The sequence below is a fragment of the Ailuropoda melanoleuca genome, chromosome 5, assembly GCF_002007445.2.
Source record: "Ailuropoda melanoleuca isolate Jingjing chromosome 5, ASM200744v2, whole genome shotgun sequence".
In the NCBI taxonomy this organism is placed as follows: Eukaryota; Metazoa; Chordata; class Mammalia; order Carnivora; family Ursidae; genus Ailuropoda; species Ailuropoda melanoleuca.
In genome coordinates, this window is record NC_048222.1 from 21945298 (window position 1) to 21967922 (window position 22625).

Below are 22625 nucleotides of genomic sequence, written 5' to 3' on the forward strand. Positions count from 1 at the left end.
GCCAAGTTTCTACTATTTCTGCTATGGGATCCGAGGCTGCTGGTCATGCTGGGGGTGAACGGGCGCCACAGCTCAGTGGTTGGTCCCTCTTCAAGAATCCCATTCCAGCCCTGCTAGATCTCTGCTCACCAACCTGCAATGCAATGGCTCCTCGGGGACCCACACACCTGCTTCTGTCTCCCTGAGTTCTCTCTCAGTGAGGACTCCTCCAGACACTGGGGTGTGTGAAAATGGGGCTTATGTGCTTTAATACATTGCTGTACTTGTTTTCAGGCTTACCATGTATACCAAAGGCCACATCAAGTCATTTTGTAGCTAAGGCATATCTCTAAATACGTCAGCGGCAGACACAAATTAGACACCTACCTGACCACTATGGTCGACATTGGAGGTTCCTCCATGTTTTTATTCCCCAAGTGGCATTTCTTCCACCCACGATTTGCATTATTGATGGATTTTCTTTTCCGCAGGGGCATGCTACTTGGCTTTGGGGTCGCATTAATCTCTTTTGGAAACTGATGTCTTGCTAAGATCCTTTCTAAGCCAGAGAATTCAGAATTCTGACCTGGTAATAGAAGAAACATGAATGCGATTCAGCATGCCTTTCCATCTTCGCATAGCAAGAGTAACATGGCACTCACGTAGAAAGAATGTTTTTGCCACTTCATAATTGCTATTGAGCTCTGCCCTTGCTCCATTGCAAAAATATTCCTGAGCAACATACTTACACCCTAGCCTGGTCCTGGACATCTAACAGACCCACAGCAAATGAATGAGTGAATGAACACACAAACCAATGCTGGCACCACCACAAATACTGAAGCCTATTTAAGCCTATTTAATTTGTGCCTGATCTCAAATTAATGGCAACTGACTGCACAATTATTTTTATCTTCGGAGATGTTAGCCACACTCTGTATTTACATCACATGCACCGCTTCACATGGACACCGTCTGGCCCCTAACCAATGGCTCATCTCCATGGGACAAAGAGCTTGTGGCGGAATGTAATTCAAGACACTGCACCCTTCATCAGAACAGTCCCGCTAGCAAAAGGAAGGAGGAGAGGGACGGACGGAGGGAAGGAAAGGGAGTCAGTAGGATTGCATCGCGGATTTAGTGACATGACATGACATGACTGTCTTACACTGTAGTGTAACAATTGGAGAATCAAAAGCCAGCGTGCGGTCTGCTCTGTGCCGGGCTCTGCAACCATCTAGGTGTATGAGAAACGAAGACACCGTCATCAATCCAGTGCAGGAAGAGGAGCTGAGCCCCAGAGATGCAGGGCGACCCCGCATAGAATTAAGATCAGAGCTCGTCCAGCCTCCCTTGTTTCTCAGACTGAACCACACAGTCATTGGCACAGACCCCAAGAACCAAGAATTGGCCCAAGGGGCCATCGCTCGGCAATCTAACTGATGTAATGATTAATAGATCGATCCTTAGAGGCCTGAAAATCCTTCCAAGTGAGTCAGAAACAGGGCTGGAATCTGGGACTCCTGCCCCGTAGTGCCAGGCCTGGCTCAGACAGCTTCCACATACGGCTCTTAGAAGCGGTATCTTAGCTCGGGACCCCACAGCGGGGCACCCAGAAGCTCTCCCAGGCACAGGAATGATAGGAATAGCATATGGTTTGCTTTGGTTGTCAGAATTTCAAAGCTAAACTTAATATTAAACTGAATTAATTAACCCAATTCAGGTATTTGATGACATCCAGCTAAAAACATTTTTTTTTGCCTCAAATGAATTTTTCATTTTCTTGTACACACCTACGTTTGTATTGCAAATTGCCTCAAATCCTTCATGTAAGTAAACGGGAATAGATTAGAGAGAATAGCATTTAGCGATTACTACAAATTCTCATATCCTCCAGTAGTTAGTACCACACACCAAAACGAGATAAAACTCAGAACTCACTTTGAATAGAAGTCACGGATTTGGTGGCCATCAGTGGCCAGCCTGCACGTGAACCACACACACACACACACACACACACACACACTGCTTCGAGACTTGCCCCACTGGTCTCCTCCCCGAGCCCACTCACTCTATGGAAGCCACTCCTCCTACCTGCTTTGTCTCTCCGTGCATCCAATGAAGCAAGCTCCCGAAGCATCTGGTGCAGGGGGGAAGCAGTGAATTAACTGAGAGAGGCATCTTCTTAAGCATTAAAAACAATATACAAAAGCTTTATTTATTTATTTTTTTGAAAATTTATTTATTTGACAGAGAGAGAGACAGCCAGCCAGTGAGAGAGGGAACACAAGCAGGGGGAGTGGGTGAGGAAGAAGCAGGCTTCCCAGTGGAGTAGGGAGCCCGATGCGGGGCTCGATCCCAGGACCCTGGGATCAGGCCCTGAGCCGAAAGCAGATGCTTAACAGCTGAGCCATCCAGGTGCCCCCATACAAAAGCTTTAAACTTCCTCCCCCTTCCTAGTTTTCGGGTTGATGCCAGTCATTGAAAGCACTGGTTTGGACAATGTATTAAACATCATAAAACCAATACTAATGCGATCTCAGGAGAGCGCCTTACACAGCTGTGCTGGGATGTGGGGTGGGAAGAGGAAGAGGGTCGCTCATAGAGGCTTGTGGTGTTTAGGGGACAGTTATCTGGGCACGGAAGATCCAAAGGTACATAGTATAACGGAGTCTCATCCCTCATTTTATGTTGCTGGTATGATTTTACTTCCTATTATTTAAAATTCGGGGGGGGGGGGAAACCTGTGTTTCTAACTATAAATATTCAGTTCATCTTTCTTCTTTCTTCTTCTGATGGCTCTGGATAGCAAATATAGTCTAATGCAGGCAAAGCTTCCCTGCAGGTGCAGGTGGGGGTGGTGCTAGGAGAAATAAAACCCATTTTTAAGGTCAGGTGAAATTTCGACTAGACAGAAGGCTTCAGACACGCAGCAGTGAGCCGTTGGTATCCATGACTGAATTCGTAATCTGACGGATGAAAGAGTGAGAAGTAGGGTCATGTCTTGCAGATGCACCTTCGAGGCAAGCCCCGGAAATGGCAGTCTGGAAATGAAACAGCCTTTGAGTGAAGAATTCAGGATCTTGGAGGCTAATGTCCCCTCAATGACTGGATTCTGCCTCAGGCGCAGGTCCTTCAAGGCTCAGACACAGGACTCTGAGGAAACATTTCTTCCTCGGAACGCGGTTCACCTCAGCTCTGTCATGTACTTTCAGCTGATGTCCAACCACAGCCAAGAGCCCTGCAACCCACCCCTCTCAGGCAAAGGGACCTCAGTGACCATGGGCACAGGTTTTATCTGGCAGGAACACCACCACTGGCTAAAGGTGTATCAACACCCATCAGTGTCTACACTGGGAGGCTAAGGGAACAAAACTGAAATCCACATATAATTGGAATATCACTAGAAAATCAAAACCTACTTCTCCAAACTCACATAAGCACTGAATGCATTTTCAGTGGTAAAATTGTATTTTAATTACAAAAATACATGAAAGGATTTCCATTGGAATAAATAAAATCAGACAACTTAAAGTAGTGTACATAGTTAAAGGGAAGGTCTTCATTCCTCTTTCTCCAGAGGTAGCCAGCCGCTGGCCTGAACGTGAGGTGTCTCCTTCCAGAACTCTTCCCTCCGCATGTACGTACATGTCTGTACGTACAAGTAGACGGTCTTCTTTGGGTATAAATGGAATCAGCGTTTCTTACCTTGCAGCTTATTTATTAATATTCTACAGGGCGTTTTGTAAATATTTTAACATCGCTTCCTTTTTAATAATATTCCACAATATGGATGCATACGTTTATTTAATCGTTCTGCTGTTGAATGACATGATGCTGTTTACAGTTTGTCACCGTGATAAACAACGCTTCAGCGCACACACTTTTTCCTGCATCTGTGGGCACAGGTGTAAGAATTTCCCTAGGACACTAACTAGAAGTGGAATTCCTAAGCCGAAAGGCATGGGTATGTAATGGGATGTTAAAATGTGAGTTTTTCTGTGGTTCTCAGTTTTGTCCTAAGGTCACACGGTCTGAGAAAAATCTGGTAGGTGGCAGTTACCCACCTACGTACAACATACCTATCTATACAAGAGAAAGCTGAACATGGGACGTCTGGTGGCTCAGTCGGTGAAGCATCTGCCTTTGGTTCAGGTCATGATCCCAGGGTCCTGGAATCAAGTCCCACGCTGGGCTCCCAGTTCAACCAGGAGCCAGCTTCTCCCTCTGCCTGCCACTCCCCCTGCTTATGCACTCTCTCTCTCTCTGACAAATAAATAAATAAAATCTTGAGAAAAAAAAAACACAAGGAAAAACCAAGCATTCTTTAAGGCATGTGGGGATTTCCTTAGGCTGAGTTGTAACGCTGTGCACTGTAGCATTTCTCCTCCCCCTGGCAATTGAAGGTACTTCAAGAGAACTCCCTGGGCCCCACAACTCTGTCAACTCATCTTCAACAAAGCAGGAAAGAATATCCAATGAAAAAAGACAGTCTCTTCAACAAATGGTGTTGGGAAAACTGGATGGCAACACGCAGAATGAAACTGGCCCACTTTCTTACACCATACACCAAAATAAACTCAAAATGGATGAAAGACCTAAATGTAAGATGGGAACCCCTCAAAAAACAAGAGATGAAAAACAGGCAGCAACCTCTTTGACCTTGGCCGCAGCAACTTCTTGCTTAGACACGTCTCCAGAGGCAAGGGAAACAAAAGCAAAAACGAACTATTGGGACTTCATCAAGATAAAAAGCTCTTGCACAGGGAAGAAAACAGTCAATAAAACTAAAAGGCAACCTACGGAATGGGAGAACATATTTGCAAATGACATGTCAGATAAAGCGCTAGTAAGCAGAAACTACAAAGAATTTATCAAAATCAACACCCAAGAAACAAAAAATCCAGTCAAGAAATAGGCAGAAGACATGAACAGACATTTATCCAAAGAAGACGTTCAAATGGCCAAGAGACACATGAAAAAAGGCTCAACATCACTCAGCATCAGGGAAATACAAATCACACAAAAATACAAAAATCATACAAAAAACCACAATAAGATACCACCTCACACCAGTCAGAATGGGTAAAAATCAACAGCACAAGAAACAACAGCTGTTGGCGAGAATGTGGAGAAAGGGAAACCATCTTCAACTGTTGGTGGGAATGCAAGCTGATGCAGCCACTGTGGAAAACAGTATGGAGGTTCCTCAAAAAGTTAAAAATAGAACTACACTATAATCCAGCAATTGCACTCAGGCTCCCTGTTCAGAATGGAGTCTGCTTGTCACTGTCCTTCCCCCCTCTGCCCCTCCACTGGCTTGCTTACTCTCAATCTCTCTATATAAAATAAACAAAATTCTTTCTTGCCTCTTCTGATGTTTCACTACTTGCAGGCAATCCCTGGTGTTATCCCGACTTACAGATGCATCAGTCCAATCTTTGCCTCTGTTGTCATATGGCCATCCCCTCCCTCTGTGTCTCTGTCCTCTTATAAGGAGAGTCATATTGCATTAGGAACCCACCCCACTCCCGTCTGACCTCATCTTAATTACACCTGCACCTCTCTCAAGACCCTATTTCCAAATAAATGCACATCCTGGAATACTAGGGGTTAAGACTTCAACATATCATTTTGGGGGACACAGTTCAGCCCTAATATCTCAGAAAGTATAATTGGCTAGGACCACAGCTGCCTGTGGCCACAGAGGCAAAAGGTCCGTGTTGGGAGCCAGTTGTATTTTCACCAGCTGGGTGAAGGTATGAAGGACAGGGGGTCAAGTTTTCTACATGCTATCTGCAAACCCCCTGGAAAGGGGTTAGTTTTGAGTCATCTTGAATAAGCTCCCAAGAGGGCTTCCGTCAACCAGTGATGCAATCTCCACTACAATACATTGGGAGCACAGCCTACAGAAGCTGGCGCAGGGGTGGGGTTGGGGGAGGAGAGATGTCAGCAGGAGGTTGAGTGAATGAGAGATCTCCAGCAAGGGAACCCACCAAATCCCCTGGAAAGAAGAGGCCAACTTTGGAAAGCTGCCACCCCTAGAAGGCCCGAGTGACAGGTCACAATCTGATATTTCACAGTCAAGGACATCTTTTCAGTTCTTCCTACCCTCACCCTTGTCCACCCAACAGCAGCCAGTGAGTGAGGATGGAACGATTAAAAAAAAAAAACAAAAAACACCAAATCACAGGGCAACTCCCAGTCTCTGAGTCTACATCAGGCCTGAGCGGTGGGGAGCAAGGAGGTTTTTACTCTGGATGAGGGTTTGGAATTTGGACATTAGAGTGGATTTTTCATTATCTGAATGAATATGACCAGGAAAGCTATGAGATTTGCTTGTAATTTCACCCAAAGATGATGAGCAAAGAGCAACAGAATGGGCCAAAGGGGGAAGTTGTGAGAAAAAAAGAAAATTAGTTTCTACTTACTCTTTGCCAAGATCAACCCATTTAATAGGCCAGTAACATACATTTTAAATTTTGACAAAGACTTTCAAATTATCTTTGAAAAAGCCTGAATCAATAAGCACGCTAATAATGATTGTGAGGGTATTAATTTCCCCACATGTTCATCTTTATTGATCTTTCAAGATTTGACCAGTATGTTGGCCTAAAAAATATTACCTTGATTTATCTTCTATTTCCTTGATTACCAGAGTGTTTGAACATCTTTCATGCTTATTGATAATTTGCTTTTCATCTTGTGAATTGCCTGTCTATGACATGTATCACTTTTAGTAGATTCTTCATAGTTTCCTTGACTATTTTTATGTAATTGTTAGTGTAATCTGGGTATTGGGGTCAATTCATAATACTGTGCATTCAAGGACTAGGGACCAACCAGAATACAAATGGACAAATTTCCCATCAAACCTTCCTACCCATGACTTGTGTATTAATCACTGTGGCAACTGCTACTTTGCTTTCTAAGTTCACGGGCACAAGGGGTTACCAGCTACCTTTGTCCTTCATGGAAGCATGAATAAATCAGGAGGCAGGCTCAACCCAATTTTGCAAATCAGTCCAGTTATCAACTGTCCTGACAGAATTTCAGAAGTGGTGGACCACTCCAAACTCCCGACAGGGAAGGTCATTTGTAATACTCGGGGGTAATATCCGGCTTCTTTCTGGGGTGGTGCAAATGGAAGAAGCAGCAGCAGGAAATAGAGCAAAGGAATAAACTTGAAACCTGAGCTTCAACTTGGAAATTCTCTCACTCATCTCAAAATCACATCTACTCCTGTAAATTTAGTGGTCATTTCCCACTTAGTCCACTTTCCATCATTCTACAGGCCAGCTTTGCTAAAAGAAGGGTGACAGACCTATCTCCTTATCTCCATTCATAAAAGACCGGTGAAAGAAAAGGAATGTGAAGGAGTGATGGTGGAGTCCATCACTGGGCACGCTCTGAGAGCCCGGGGCCCCTACAGCATAATCAGTAGGCATGGGGCCATGGGTCTCAAGGAAGGGCCACACCCTCCATGTAGAGAGTCAGTTCTTGGGGCACCTGGGTGGCTCAATTGGTTGAACAACCAACTCGTGATTTCGGCTCACATCATGATCTCAAGGTCGTGAGATCGATCCCCCTGTAGGGCTCCATGCTCAGTGGGGGGGGTGTGTGTGCTTGGGATTCTCTCTCTTCCTCTGCCTCTTCCCCTGCTCTCTCTCTCTCTCAAAAAAAAGTCCAGTTCTCACTTGTGGCTAAAAGAAGCAGTTTGTACCAATATAAAGTGTGTGCTTGTTAAAAGAGTTCACACCACCCTCTGCCCACGTACAATTTTGTTTGTCCTCTTCCCTCTTGTAGGAATGAAGTGTCTCCATCAGATGGTTTGGCAGCAGTCTGTGAAGGCTGGACAGAGTCTCAAAGGTGTGACGCAGGACCTCAGGCTGTGCGTAGTTTTTCGGTGTCTTGGGTTTGTCTAGGAGAGGAAGTTTTAACATGCAGTGGTTGTTCTTGGCTGTCCCCATGACGACCCGCTGAGTTAGAGAGAAGAACAAACAAAGAATTAGGAGGCTGGAGCCCCTCGCCGTTGCTCTTCCTCCATGTTTTTCTCCATCTCTGAGGAGATGCCATGGAACCCCTTTTCTGCTCTCTGATCACTTAGCGTTCTGAGAGTCACAATGGCCCGGACCTTCGCCTGGAACCCTGAGTGCTCATCCTACCTTCAAACCAGAGGAAATCAGCCAGTCCAAAACACCTTGCCAAGTCTTACAGGGATTTCAGGCAGAAACTCCAGGTTCCTCTGAACATGAGCCGTACCTGACGAAAGTAGGGTGCTTTCCCGAAGGGAAGAGGGGAGGCCAGGGCGCACGCCTCCGGTGCTGTTCCTCACCCGGCACTCCGCACGGGCCATGCTCCCTGGGCGCACGTCATCAAGGCCACCAGGGCCCTGAGGGAGAGCCGTTACCTCAACACAGTTCTCGAGCAGAACCGAGGAAAGAGCTCCATCGTTCCAAACTGAGGAAATGTCCAGATTAACACAGGTAAGAAGCCAACCTGCTGCTTATTCTCTCATCCAATCCGACAAGGGAAACAAAATGCTCACTTCCAGCTCCACTGGCAGAAGCCATTCTTCACGGTGGACCCCGAGCAGAAGTACTAAATCGTCTTAAGCACTCGACGGCACAGCCCTGAGCAAGATAGAAGGTGCCAAGAGCTACTCCCAGATTTGGGGCAAACATGCAAATAATCAGGGTTGTTCTAGCTACTTCTTCATGTCAGCATGCTCCACTCAAGGAGCCAGGGTCACCGTCATGGCTCTGTCCCATGAGCTGTCTGGGAATGGGCGCCAGGCATGCCAGGGCACAGCTGGGAGTGTTTGCCAGCTTTTCACCAAACTTAAAAAACCCCTGGCCAAGAGTATAAAAACTTCAGGATTATCCTGTAGGCTACATTAGCGCCCAGAGCAGAAGATACCAACTTTCACTCTGTAACTTTCAAGTTCATTTTCCATTTGTAAGCTTAAAAAGTAAGACTTTTAAAAATACACAAAAAGGTATACTTTAAACGTATTTAAAATATAGAATTATATTCTATAGAATATAATTATAGAATCAGAACCGCTCGAATAGAATGTGAGTCTCATAATGTCATGGATGTTTTTAGAAAGAGAAGGGAACTGGTGGAAGTGAGGGGGTTAGAAATATGTTGATAGACGGTGACTTCTTTCTTCCAAGCAAACTTGAGCGTATTACTCTAAATATTTATATAAATTGAAAAGAACAAACCATGTTTTAAGCCATTCAACAGGCCAAGGAAGTGATACATTAAAATTGATTTTTTACACTGATGTAAATTGATATATATGTAGAGAGAGAGAGACACGTATCAATACATATATATATAAATTGATATATATATAAGATATATATATTTAATGCTGTTACAATACCGTTGACTATATTCCCTATACTGTGCCTTTCATCCCCACCGTATGTTCTTAATCATCTAAGTAGCAACTGATGGAATGTTTCTAGTTATCTGGTTTATTGACCTTGGCTGAAATCAGAAGTAAGCCACAATTATATTTAATTTGTAAATCAACTATCTGATGGATAAATGTCTTTTGCAATGGATAAGACATCTCCAAGGAATCCATCTCTTTCATGTTCTCTCTAATCGTGCTGCAGTGGGAAGAACACCGTTCAGGACCAGCGTTGGCCCTCGGAGGCTGGAGACCCCCTGCTGCTAACTAGCCGTGAGACCTTGGCCAGGTCTCAGCCTACTAAGGATGTGCTCTCACAAAACAGCCTTCTAGCTTCTATCTTGTTTGGAATTCAGCTTATTTCCAATTCTGTTCTTGCATGATCAATACATTTACAGTTCCACAAGCACAGTGGTAACATATTGTTATTTCTCAAAGAAAAGACGAGAGAGAATCCTCCTAAGCCCGCGCTCCCTTTCTTATTGCGACAGGGAGTTGCTAGGAGGGGCCAGCCACGCGGCTCGGTTAGGAGTTAAGTGTTATTAACTAAGTTGGTCCCACAGCATAGCACCTTCAGGACGCGGGGTTGTTTTTCTAGTTAGGCTGATCTCTTATTCACGACTTTTAGGTAAACGGCAATTCCTTTTTTTGTTCCAAAGAGGGCTGTCGTGTCTCCCGAACACCTTCCCCTTCCCCTCTGCCACGGTGGCTGTGACAAGACCAGCTGGCTTCCAGAAGGCAAAGTATTCAGTAATGTTCAAAGGGAAAAGATCATCTCCAAGTTCCTTAAAGAAAGCGTTCTGAAGAGAGTGTTCCGTTCAAAGCAGATGAGGTGGGAGGGTTCCGGCCGCCAGAAGGAGGACCCAGGCCACACCTTTCCTGGCACCAGAAAGTAAGTCCTGACCCTGCAACTTAAAACTTCCAAGTACATTGGTGATGGAAGGCTAAGAAAACACGACTGTGGAGCATAGGCGTGTGAAGGACAGGAAGCCATAAAGCTATTCCAACTACAGGCATCAAGCCCTGCAGAAAAATCTAGATAGAGGTGGACGTATACGATTGAGAATTTATCCGAAACTATTGGCTGCCACTTCTGCAGGTATAGAATTTGCCGATGCGTCTGTTTCTCTTTTGGAAAGATATTCCTAGCCATGGCTATCACATTCCTTCTAGGAATGAATAGATTTTAAACAAGATTTGTTACATTTTTGCAACAAAGTGGGAGTCTCCCAAACAAGGGAGCACAGTGTTCAAGGTTAATTTTTAAAAGAGAAACACAACTTCTAGCTAAAAAAATATATTTTTAAACATATTTCCTAAAAAGAAATTGTACACACCCAAGAAAGTTAGGTCATTTCCGGTAAATGCTCACAGAAATGGAGTCCTAATTACAATTACAATAAATGTAATTGGTCACGAGTGAAAGAGAAAAGAAAAGCTGAAAGCAGGGGAGGCACAGGACTAGTTACTAACCACACATGAAGTACAAATCGCCCAGAACTGAACTGAAATGTTTCCCGCTGAATAACATCTTATTTACTTGAGAACAAAAATGCATGCTATTAATTAGAAAATATGGCCTTGACTTTCTGAAAATATTTACATAATTACACTGAACAAGATTCCATTGCACTGAATAGCCAGCCGTGATGTTGATAACACAGAAGGGACAAATAAAGGGAAGCGGAAGCAAACGCACGGATAATATAAAAATATGAAAGGTTTTGAAAGAGATGGACTAAAATAGAAGGATTTCCCCGAAGGTTAATTAGAAGCTAAGTACGGTCGTCATGACATTTCTTTGCATCCCCTTGGGGTACAAAAAGGAATGTCTATCAGAGTGCTTTCCAAAAGAATTTCCTGTGGGCCCACATTGTCGCCTCTCTCAGAGTAGGAGAGACTGAGGTGAGCAGCAAGGCATGCTTACCTACCAAGGGACTGGCCCAAGGCTTTCCTTCTTTCCACCAATTCAGACCACCTCGTGGTAATGAATGTAAGAGCTTGTTAAATGCCACGAGACAGAACATCTTCCTTACCTTACCTCACTGGGTTAGCTAAAGAGGTACAGATTTAAAGTAAGACAAGCCTGATGCTACCTCTAAAAGCTGAATTCCCAGAGGGGCCTTGGGCTGGCCTGACAGGAAAGTGCGGTCTGTTGGGCTAAGGACTGATATTAGAGCTGCCCCCAAGCTACTATGGAGAACAGCTCCCTGTCTAATGGCTCCCCTCAAGGCTGGATGACGACCAACCCAGACTCAAAGGCTTGGAGCGGGTATGATTCTCTTCCTTGTTGTCCTTGTATTTCCCACGACCACAACATCTCACACTTACTTTTCCTCTCTCTCAGCCTTGTCTCCCCACCGCCTAGACTGCGTGCTCTCTTGTCGAACTCTCTAGGCTGTCACTATAGTTTTAAACCTGTAATACTAACAACTTTAAATTCGACAAGTGATGGGGGGCGTGATTTTTATGCTGATGTGAAAGCATTCAAAAAGTCTCCAGAGAAAAGCAGAAGAGTCAAATTGATAAAGAAGGTTTTCTACGAATATGTTCTGTCAAGGAAAAAAAAAGAGAGAGAGAGAAAAGCTTAGAGGGTGTGTTTATGGATGACAAATCTCAGAGGGACTTTAAGGGATCAGGGATCAGTTCCTGTTCTGAAACAAAAGGAAAACGCAGAAACCAACATAAAGCAAGGAAGGTGGGAGGTACGGGGGCTAAATAAGACATGCTCGCATACACATATACACATGTCACTTCTGTCTCCTATCCAGACAACAGGGAAAAAATTTCCCAGCTACATACACTTGTAGAAAGTGTTAGCTGGGAGTACGTGAACCCCCCATATTTACCCAATTCCCTATTTTTCAAGTAACTGTAAGTTGGGAAAATAATATATTGAAGGCTCGGGTTGCTCATTTATAAAATAGGAATAACTAGTAGGACCAACTTATTTGTGTGGTTAAAAGTATAATATTGGTTAATCTATATAAAATGTTCAGCATTATGCCTGCCACATGGTAACCATATCATAGCAAATGTTATTTCTAGCATATGTTATTTTTTGGAGTAATTAATTCAAACATTTATTGAGTGCCTACTATATGCCAGGTGCCAGGACAGATAGAATAAGGCCAGGTCTTGCCTTGAAGGTATTGGAAAAGATAGTGAGTGAGATAGTGTAAATGAATCATTATAATGTAGCTGTGAGAAGGGAATTGTAATCAAATACATCATAATAACCTGACTGAGGGATCTTGGAAGAGGTAGCAATTTATTCTTCTTTGAGGGGTCAGAGAAGATGATTTGTGAGCTAGATTTATATAGATAGGACTTAACTAGGTGGGTAAAAAGAGGGGGGAGGAAAAAAAGGAGGAGCTATTACAGGAAAAGAAAAATGTTGTATGTCCTGGAGGAGACAGAGTGTTTAGAAAATTGCAAAATATCTGAGGCGTTGGACATATAGGCACTGAAAATGATAAGCAGACACTTAAAGCCTGGCTCCTTCTTTGGGAATAGGAGGGCATTAGAGCAGACCTGTGTTTTTTATCATCAGAATGGAAAACAATCTGAATGAGGAGAGCACCTAGGAGGGAGACCTCCAAGGAAGCCTATGCTAATCTTATATTCATTCTCCTATATTTACTGTGCTCCTACTATGTGCCTAGCACAGTTTTTTAAAAAGATTTTATTTGTCAGGGAGACAGCACAAGCAGGGGGAGTTGCAGGCAGAGGGAGAAGCAGGCTCCCCAATGAGCAAGGAGCCTCATGCAGGACCCTGGGATTATGACCTGAGCCGAAGGCAAATGCTTAGCCGACTGAGCCACCCTTTATTATAAAGAATATCTCTGACATTTTTAGTATTCGTTTACTTACTTATACACATATATCAGTCATAAAACCTATTTACTTATGTTATATATGTATGCACATAATAATGCATATATAATAATATATCCATATTATATATGTGTATATATATTCCTTCCTCTCCCACCCGCACACTTATTTCAGGGAACTGAAGTAAGAGATCGGCATTTGGAGGGCAAAATTGGCCTCCTATCATCTACATGTAGAAAAAAAAAAAATCAGCTTTTGTTCTTACTGTCACACCAATAACTGATCTGGAACGGCCAGAGCTGGGCTTGCTCTCAGCTGGGATACTTCCTTCTTCTATTTTAATCATTTAAGTATTGGGTACTATAAGCACAGCTAGAACTGTACATATATCCGTGCAAATGCAGGCGGCTAGCTCTGTCTAGCGCACTACACGCCCAAGCGCCTGGCTTTATTCGAACAGGTGCCAGGGACCTGCTGGGCGCCACGCAGAGCTCTCGGCTCGGGGTCAGGGTCAGGGCCAGCGCCAGGGCGGGAGAAGGCCTGGGAAGGCCCAGCGGCCGTGACCTCTGCCCGTTCGGAGCCCCCGGGCGGCCCCTGCACCGCGATGGCCGGNGCCGCCCAGCGTCGAAGAGGCCGTGCTCCCGGCCGCCCGCCGCCCGCTGCCCTCCCTGTCCTCCCGCTGCAGGAAGGCCGAGTCCGAGGGGGCGCCCGTCAAGCCGTTCGCCCCGCACGCGGAGGGGCAGGGGCCTTGGGGCCGCAGCGCCCTCGGAGACGACGCCGAGGACGACACGTGGGCCTGCGGCGCTGTGGGGTAAGAGGCCGGGGCCCGGGGCGCCCCCGCGAGCCCCCCCTGCTGCCCCCCTGCCCTGCGCTTCCGAGCTGCCCGGGCCCCGGAGGGAGGGGAGGGAGGGGTTGCTCGTCCGCGGGCTTTGGGGCGCCCACCTGCACCTCTCTGCTCCCCTGCCCCGAGGCTCCTTTCCCAACGCTTTGTCCCGAAGGCTCCCTTGTCCTCGGCCCCTCCTCCAGGTGCGGCGGCCTTTTCCAGGCGCCCTACTCCGTGGCGCACACGGGGGTGTCCCCAGGCAGCGCCACCTATTGAGCAAACTCCTTCCTCCTTCATTGTTCCATCCCAGGCCCGGCACAGAACAGGTGGATCAGTACTTACTGATTCCAAACTTCCCTGGACTGTATTTTCTATTCGGGATACACTTTCCCTCTAGGAGGCAATACATTGTAAAGGATTCGCAAATATACTGATTCCTGAGGTGGCTTTCATTTGTGATTCCGGATAGCCCTACCTTGACCCAATGCTTGTTTTACCTGTTATCTGATAGTTCTCTGATACTTCTGCCTTAAACAGTAGTGGGCTTAGATACCATGATAATTTGGCGTGGAAAGTAGCACTTGGCCCTTTGGGCCTTTTATTGCCCCTGAAATACCTGTGGGGTGCCTGCTCTGCCTGTAAGGTTGACCCTGCTTTCAAACGGAGCACCTGTTTTGAATAATGAAAAGCAGAGTTCATGGCCCTGCTTTATAAATTCCAGATAATTCATCATGTTTTTTCTAATTTGTGTTTTTCATCTTTCTGTCTGATAATGTCTCCGTTCTCACCTAAGACCTTAAGTTCCTAATCTTCCATCAGTCAGATCTTAACAATTTGCTTTTCTTAGCGCTTTTTTGTTGTTATTGTTGTTTTTTGGGTTTTTTTGGGCTGGCTTGCCCCTTGTTTCTGGTTGATTTCTTTTTTTTTTTTTTTAAAGATTTTATTTATTTATGTGACAGAGAGACAGCCAGCGAGAGAGGGAACACAGCAGGGGAGTGGGAGAGGAAGAAGCAGGCTCCCAGTGGAGAAGCCTGATGTGGGGCTCGATCCCGGAACGCCGGGATCATGCCCTGAGCTGAAGGCAGACACTTAACGACTGAGCCACCCAGGCGCCCCTCTGGTTGATTTCATATTGTTAGCCCTCCTCTGCCCTCACAGTCCCGTTCGCCTGTGCTCCAAGCATTGCTGGACCTCTTTTAGACAAGGAGCCAAAGCTCAAGGTTTTCAAACAATTGTTGTTGTACCTTACCCATAAATGTGCCTACCCCACAACCTATGTAGGATTTTAAGGAAACAGAGGAGCAAATTGGGGAGAAGAAATGGTGAGAACAGTGGTACCAACCCACAACCGTCCAACATCTCCCACGAGGTAAGGCTAATGCATTCACTTGAGCTTTCGGGCGTCTCCCCTGGTCAAGACCTCACTCCCACTGAATCTGACTGCCCAGATCTCTGCTGCTCTCTCTCTTTTTTGAGCATTTTGAACTGAGGTTTTCCTCTTGGCCCATTTGGAATATCAAATGGGAAGTTTTTTCTTTCTTTGAACAAAGGAAACATTAACCAGTTTCTCTCCAAATCTCAAAGCGGTTCTTACTGCAGCTGGAGCTCCTGAAAGGTGCGACCTTGCTCCCTCCGGCTGTGCTCACCTTTTTTATTCTCTCACACACAGTCTGTGGAAAACTTTGGTAAGGCAGGGGGGACATCAGAAAGCGTAATCAATTCCCAATCTGTAAGGAGTTTGCAATCTAGCAGACTACGTATGTAGTGGATAGCCTCCCTCACCAGTCGACAAATTTGGTTATATTAATCTTATTATATGACCTCAACTGCAGTTTTCATCAGCTTCCCTTTACATGTCACTGTAAGGGGATTTCTGTCACGTTATTTTGTATGTTAGCAGACCAGGGTCAGAGAACTGAAAGAAGCCTGGTAAATCTGTCAGGGATGTTTTAGAAATATAAATAACTGAGACTTACCTTCATCCCATGGAGTCAGATCTTGTAATTCTTTTCAAGTATTATTTTTTAACGATTTATTTATTTTATTTTAGAGAGAGAGCGCGCCCAAGTCGGGGGAGGGCCAGAGGGAGAGAGAATCTTGAGCGGACTCCCCACTGTGTGCGGAGCGCAAACAAGGGTTCGATCCCACAGCCCCGAGATCATGACCTGAACCAAAATCAAGAGTCAGATGCTTAACTGACTGAGCCACCCAGGCGCCCCTCAAGTATCATTTTTAAAACGCTCCTCAGGTGATTCTCGCGCAGAGACTAGAACTAATTACATGTCATCTCGGGGAGCAGGGAATTAACCTCCAGAGACGGATAATCTGCAGCCTACCTTCCAGTGTTCAACTACCCTTCCCAGCAGGACATACTTTTCTTGTGGGCCAGTTAAATCCTCATAGTGTATTTAAGCTTATTCTCCCTGCACCTCCTTTAGTTTGGGGGATAATACTTAACATTTTATTTGCGTGCTGCTTAGAGTTTAACTTACAAAGGATTTTCTCTTTTGAGACAGAAAACAACTGAGTTTGCTCTTAAAAAAAAATTACTTCTTTTTTTTTTTTTTTAATAAACTCCTCACCTCTTCACTTTCCCTATTCCAGGATAAATTCTTACAATCTTCTCCTGCACGCACCCCACATTTTTTCCCCACAGCATTCAGCACAATGTCTGGAACATAAACACTCAGTACATATCAGTACCTTTCCCTATCCATTTTTTGGCTTGCTTTTGAATATTTCCTGAGTGTGATTGGAGTCTAGAATGAGTAGCGGGGTAGGTCAGTGTTGAGTACAATGTGAAGATTAGGGAATTTTTATAAGCTATCACTTCTGGTGTTCAGCTCCAGAAAATTGGGCGAATGTGCCATTGTGTACCAGGGACACACTGAACTGGATATCTTATTATATTTTTAAAATCAATTTTGAAAACCTGTGTGTCATTATTTTTAACAAAATGAGAACGAAACTCTAAATTATTGTGAAAGCCTTTCTGTCTCCTAATCGGTGTTACCGAGCTGATAATAGTTTGATAAGAGAACACGGCATTCTTCTCAAAAATGCTGGTTGTGTCCTTATAGGAACGAGGATGGGTCATGAAACTCTATGCCTTTCTCGTACTTTAGCCACAGACATGAAAAAGTATGTACTTGAGCTTTTAAAGTTTTCTTAATGTTAAGTTTATCCTAAAACAAATATTGTTTTAGAACTTGTCTCACTGGAATTTGGATTCAGAAGTACCTGCTCCCAAAAATAAAAATCTCCCACCTGGAAAGGATAGTGCAGCAGGTGGTAAGAAATCCTAGATGTGTGTGTTTATCTTTATAAATATTGCAAATTTATGTTCATTCATATTTATAATATGAATAACCACTCATATAAAAGGGGGCTTGTTTTTAATACAACCAGTTTTATGTAACTATTAATTGTCATTTTTTCCACATACGTTCTTTCAGGCAAAATTAACAAGGTAAGGATAAATGTTTGGTTTTAAATAATTCACAAAACATTATTTTAAAATTATATGTGTGTTCATTAAAAAAAAATTCTTTAAAAATTCCAATTTCATTTCTGTAGAGTTCTTCAAACAAGTCAAAGCCTTTTCTGTTCTACAGGGCTGCAAACTGGTCATTAAGTTAATATTTCATTGTATATTTTTTCAATACAATAATACCAGAAATGGAAATTAACATTGTAGTGACTACTGTGTTTTGTAGTCATCGCCAAAAAGATATAGTGAGGCAGTTAAAATGGTTACTATTTTGTTTTGAAGTAGTGAGGAAATTAATCCTTCATCTACTTTTTTGGATCAAAATATAAAACGCTTAACTGTTAGTAAAATGATCTTAGTAATAGTCGAGGCTCATTTGTTGACACTGTTGGTATTTGTAACCGATTTTTCTAGTCCCTGCTAAAGTCAGTAAAAACAAATGATATCTGTATGTATAAAAGGGAGTATTATATGACTTTACCATATATTTCTCAGTTAGAACAAGAACTATACATTCTTAGAACAATAACAGGGAATAGAGATGTATTGTGTTTAAAAGTCTGCTGCTGCTTTATAGAACCATTTGGAAATTCCAATACAGCAACTGACGCTAGAACTAAATTTGTCAGAGCACGCTCACAAAAGAACACAGGTGAGATTTTATTCATCACATTCAAAGTACTTTTTTTTTTAATGCATGCAGTTACTAAAATGTTGTCCATGGTTTTTCTGTTATCAGAATAGTAAACAAGGGATATTTCAGCTATGGAGTTATCCTCTTAACGAAGGGAGTACCATGGAGAACAGGTGAGAGAATATTTATTTTCATAAGCCCCTAAATTAGTGAAATACATTTAAATACAAATGAGTTAACAACTCGTCTGAAATACAAGGAGAAAAAACAACTGGAAGAAAAAGTATTGTGTGCCACTTGTGGGAAATTATGGAAATTCACCCTAAAATAGGAAGTGGCTGGCATACACCACAGAGATCATCAGTATATGAAGAATTCAGAGTTTCCTGTGCCCTTACAGTGAGAGTTTCCATGGAAAGAGTTGGGCTTCTTGTCAAAGGGAAAAGGAACTGTAATAGAAAAATAATAGTCCATGGGGTAGGAATGATTTCTGTCCCTTGTGTATATTAATTCATTTAACCATCACAACAATCTTATAAGGCACTGTTGTCAGCATCCCTGTTTTACAGATGAGGACGTTGAGTCAGGGTGACGAAGTATGTAACTTGCCCAAAGTCATACAATGAATGAATGGTGGGACCAGATCCATGCTCTTAAGCTCAACAGTGTGCTGCTGCTCAGACCTGACTTGGGTTTAAAAGCTTATGTTTTGGTTCTTAAACTTTAGTGTGTGTTAGAATCAGCTGGAACGCTTCTCACAAACACAGGTCACTACTACGTGAAGTTTCCATTTATTGAACACCGTGTCACTTCTACACACAGTGTGTTGTTTCACGGAAATCCCGAGTTCTGGATCAGAACTAGAATTAGTTCCTCAGTCTTGTGCCCACGTTTGACAGTAGGGTGGCTCATTGATAGCCATCTCCCAGTCAGAGGACTTTACCTCGGTTAGGCTCAGGATAAAACTGAACCTAATGCTGAAATTCGAGGCGTGAATCCAAGAAGTGCTACAGGGACTGTAGTGACTAATGTCCCAAGGGAATGTCAGTGTGAGGGGCATAGGAAGGGCTACTTTTACTACAACAAAAACTCCGCTGGGAACAAGGATTTCAAGGTAAGAGGTCAAAGGAAATGAATTGAATTTTATCCTAACACACAACAAACGTAAACTGAGTCAGTAGAGGGCAGTGGCTGGGATTGCCAACGTGGGGTGCCACTCCGCAAGTTTAAATCCCAGCCCCACCACTTACTGGATGTGTGACCTTAACCACGCTGTGCCTCAGTTCCCTTACCCATAAAAGGTAGAAAATGAAAGTGCCTATCTTATGAGGTCATTGTGAGGACAAAACAGAATAATGTGTTTGATAGGTATTTGTTATTAATACTGGGGAAGCCTAAGTCTGTTGCAGTATTAGAAGTCCAGTATCAGTGAAATATTCTATTACTGAAATTTTTCTCCACGGTATGCCATCAAGAAGCAAAGAGAATAAAAGTGATACCTTTCATTTACTGTTTAACATTTTATAAAGTACGTTCATGTAATCGTCTTGCTTCTCAGACTACCCCAAGGTCGGTACTGTCATTACCATTCTGCTCACTGGTGGCAAAGGAGTTCAAACCTAGGTCCTCACCCCCAGATTCCATGCTATTTTCACTAAACAACATGGATTGTGTCTCTTATCAATTGTAGATTTAAAGTGATTTTCCCTGGTTTTACAAAGACAAGTGAGTTTAATATTTAGCTAAATCAATATTTTTTTACATTTTCTATAGAAATAAAAGTATTTTTCAAAATCCTTCAAGAATACTTCGTTCTCTTTGCTGTAAACTGGCATTAAAGGAAGCAAGACGACAATGAGACTGCATATGTTAATTAATGCTTCAACTCCTCCAATGTCAGTTTCTAATAAGCTTTAAAAAAAACAAACTATAAACTCAGTATTCTATGGCGTGGCTCTTTTGCAGTTTTCATTCTAATACACTACCTAGAAGTATTACTCATAAAATGAAAGACCATCGGATGAAAATTATTATGGGATAATTTTTTTAATCGTATACTTTCTTTCTTTTTACTATGGGATAATATTTGGTAAACATTGTTTTGCTTCCTTTTATGTTAGCATGATTTTTTAAAACCACAATGGCTAAAGTAGAAAGCTTTATTGAGTAACCTAATTATATTCTGTCAGTTTCCTTTTATCTAATCTTGGGTCCATAAATGTTTCACTATAATTTCAGTTTGAGTTGGAAAGCCCCCTTCTCAGACATCATCACTGCATGTACAATATATTCATAGGCAAATAGATATAATTAGCCATTTTTAACCTAGCAGCCTTTCATAGACACAGCTAGCTGTTTGTGGGTAGAATGATCTAGTCACCTGTGCATGCCCAAGGGGGTGTCCAGTTAATATTCTAATCTATACTTTAAAAAATGTATATAGTTTTATATAATTGAGCATATTTGGAAATGAACATATATCTGTTACAGATAGATACACATAGGCCATTAAAAAGTCTTTGATAATTTTGCTTATTGATTATCACTTTAACAGCATTTTAATTCTAGTCGACAAACTATTCACTAATCAAATCATTTTTTAAAGGGATTTCAAGAAGTCTGCAGGGGAAACTGCCTTTAATGTAAGCACTAATCCCATGAGGCTCTTCACTCTGAACCACTCACTGACAAGTGCTTCGGTTGATAAGCAAGTTGGTTCTCACCCTGGACTACAGATGCCATCGGGTCTCTGCTGGCCCTATGCTGATGGAGACTTTTTTAAGGACAGAAATGAGCCTTATATTAATTTATGTTCAGCTGTGGAAAACAATAATGGTGAAACTTTATCTGCCCCAAATTGGAATCTGAAATATGGAAACAGCAGTGTGGAAGAAAACTTAACAGATGAAAGTGATTTATCAGAAAATGAAAAAGCAAATGATAGTTTGCTTAGCTATTTTAAAAAGATGGACCTGAACTTAAAGCCAGAAACAATAGAAAATGTTGAGGAATCTTTCACAGAGGAACCAAGTGAAGTATTTCCATATCCTGATTTTCTCCCTTCTCCTTTCAATACTCTGGACCTGCACAAATTAGCCCTCTCAAAATCTGAAAACTGGAAAGCGACCGTGGAACCTCCAGAAAGCTCTATTGAACATTTGATAACTCGTTTACTGGAAATGGAAAGATTACAACATATGACTATACAAAAAGAGAGGCCCAGACTACAAACTACCTTCTGTGCTCCAGCAGCTGCTGAACGACCCTTTTCCTCCAAAGCTATCCCCAAAATAAGACAGCCAAAACTTTCAGACTCTTTGAGTCTTCAGACAACTTGTGTAGATAAAAGTCGCGAAAAAAGAAAAAGCAGTTCTGGATCTTGCAAGCTGGAACAAAATGCTTCAAAATGGAATTGGAGCAATGCTGGCAACACATACAAATGGACTTCTAGACCACCGTCTCTAAAAAGTCCATCCACCACCAAACAATTGATTACAACTTGTGACACTAGGAATCTCAAAAGCTCCATTTTAAATCCATGCCAAGAACTCTCAACCAAGCCCACTGCTTCCCAGACAACTCAATCGTTGGTTAAAATGGTCTCAAACAAGATGTCTGCCAAGGTCCCCAATACCAGTTTCACCTATACCTCTGTCATTTCCCGAAAATCAGAGAGAAGACATTAAGGCACCAAGGACCAAAAAGAAACCTTATCAAAAAAACATTGAATTGAACAAACCTTTCTATATTCAGAAGTTAAACTGTTTGTTACCTTTCTTTGTAGGGAAGGATAAGTGTTCATCCATTGACCAAAAATAACTTTTCTCTCCTACATCTCAATGTGAGCAAATCTATTTCCAAGAAGCTTGGCTAAGATACGGTTCATCATGCTGAGACACAGGTATTACACACATGTGATGTGATGTGATGTGGAGTGGAACTTGTGAGTGGCACTGCTGAGATGTCTCTATCTAAATCCAGGGGTTTCCATCCTGACGTATTTGACAATCTTTTGCATGTCGTGTTTAAAGAATGTTTCACTTAGTAAACTATTCAAAAGATTATTCTTTTGTTGTGTTTCCCAGTAGAATTCCATCATCAGTAAATGCTGTGATCGACTGATCGGTGGTGTATTTTGTGTTCTGTTACAGTCTTAAGACTACATTATCTCTATTAGCAAATTTATTTTTTTAGTTCTTCCCACTCTGGTACCTTTTTTTCTTTCCTTTACTATCTCTAAAATCTCCTTTGTCTGTCATCTTCCCTTATCTTTTGAGTATTTGCTTGACCATTCAAAGCTAAAATACTTGTGATTTTGTTGAATTAATATGCAACATCCTCTAGATCGTCTAGTGAATCTTAAGAATTTTTCCTTTCCTAGGTCCTTTTTGTCATCTCCATGAAAGTGAGATCAGTTCTCTTGGGGCCTGATGGT

General features: G+C 42.8%; 2 protein-coding genes across 2 annotated transcripts; one reads left to right on the top strand and one right to left on the bottom strand.

The window, feature by feature from the left end:
• Positions 1 to 359: 359 nt before the first annotated feature.
• On the bottom strand, positions 360 to 8079 carry C5H6orf201 (chromosome 5 C6orf201 homolog). The gene is made up of 2 exons (XM_019804854.2): positions 7757 to 8079; positions 360 to 565 (listed from the first exon to the last, which is right to left on the bottom strand). Exons 1-2 carry the CDS (start codon positions 7947 to 7949, stop codon positions 363 to 365), a joined length of 396 nt encoding a protein of 131 aa, XP_019660413.1. The 5' UTR covers positions 7950 to 8079; the 3' UTR covers positions 360 to 362.
• A 52-nt stretch (positions 8080 to 8131) lies between these two features.
• Positions 8132 to 22165, top strand: FAM217A (family with sequence similarity 217 member A). Its single transcript, XM_019804855.2, is given in 10 exon segments — positions 8132 to 8465; positions 10066 to 10298; positions 13929 to 14054; positions 15348 to 15435; positions 17273 to 17357; positions 17522 to 17535; positions 18134 to 18208; positions 18296 to 18363; positions 20796 to 21795; positions 21797 to 22165. Coding segments are annotated over 10 exon segments (1920 nt in total). The 5' UTR covers positions 8132 to 8447; the 3' UTR covers positions 22010 to 22165.
• Positions 22166 to 22625: the final 460 nt, after the last annotated feature.

What these genes read in the sequence shown, in the direction of transcription:
- C5H6orf201 (XM_019804854.2), bottom strand. Translation starts at nt 7,949, where the DNA reads ATGGGGACAGCCAAGAACAACCACTGCATGTTAAAACTTCCTCTCCTA. An exon ending in GGAAGAGGACAAACAAAATT is followed by an intron (nt 566 to 7,756) that starts GTACGTGGGCAG and finishes TTCTATTACCAG; the next exon opens with GTCAGAATTCTGAATTCTCT.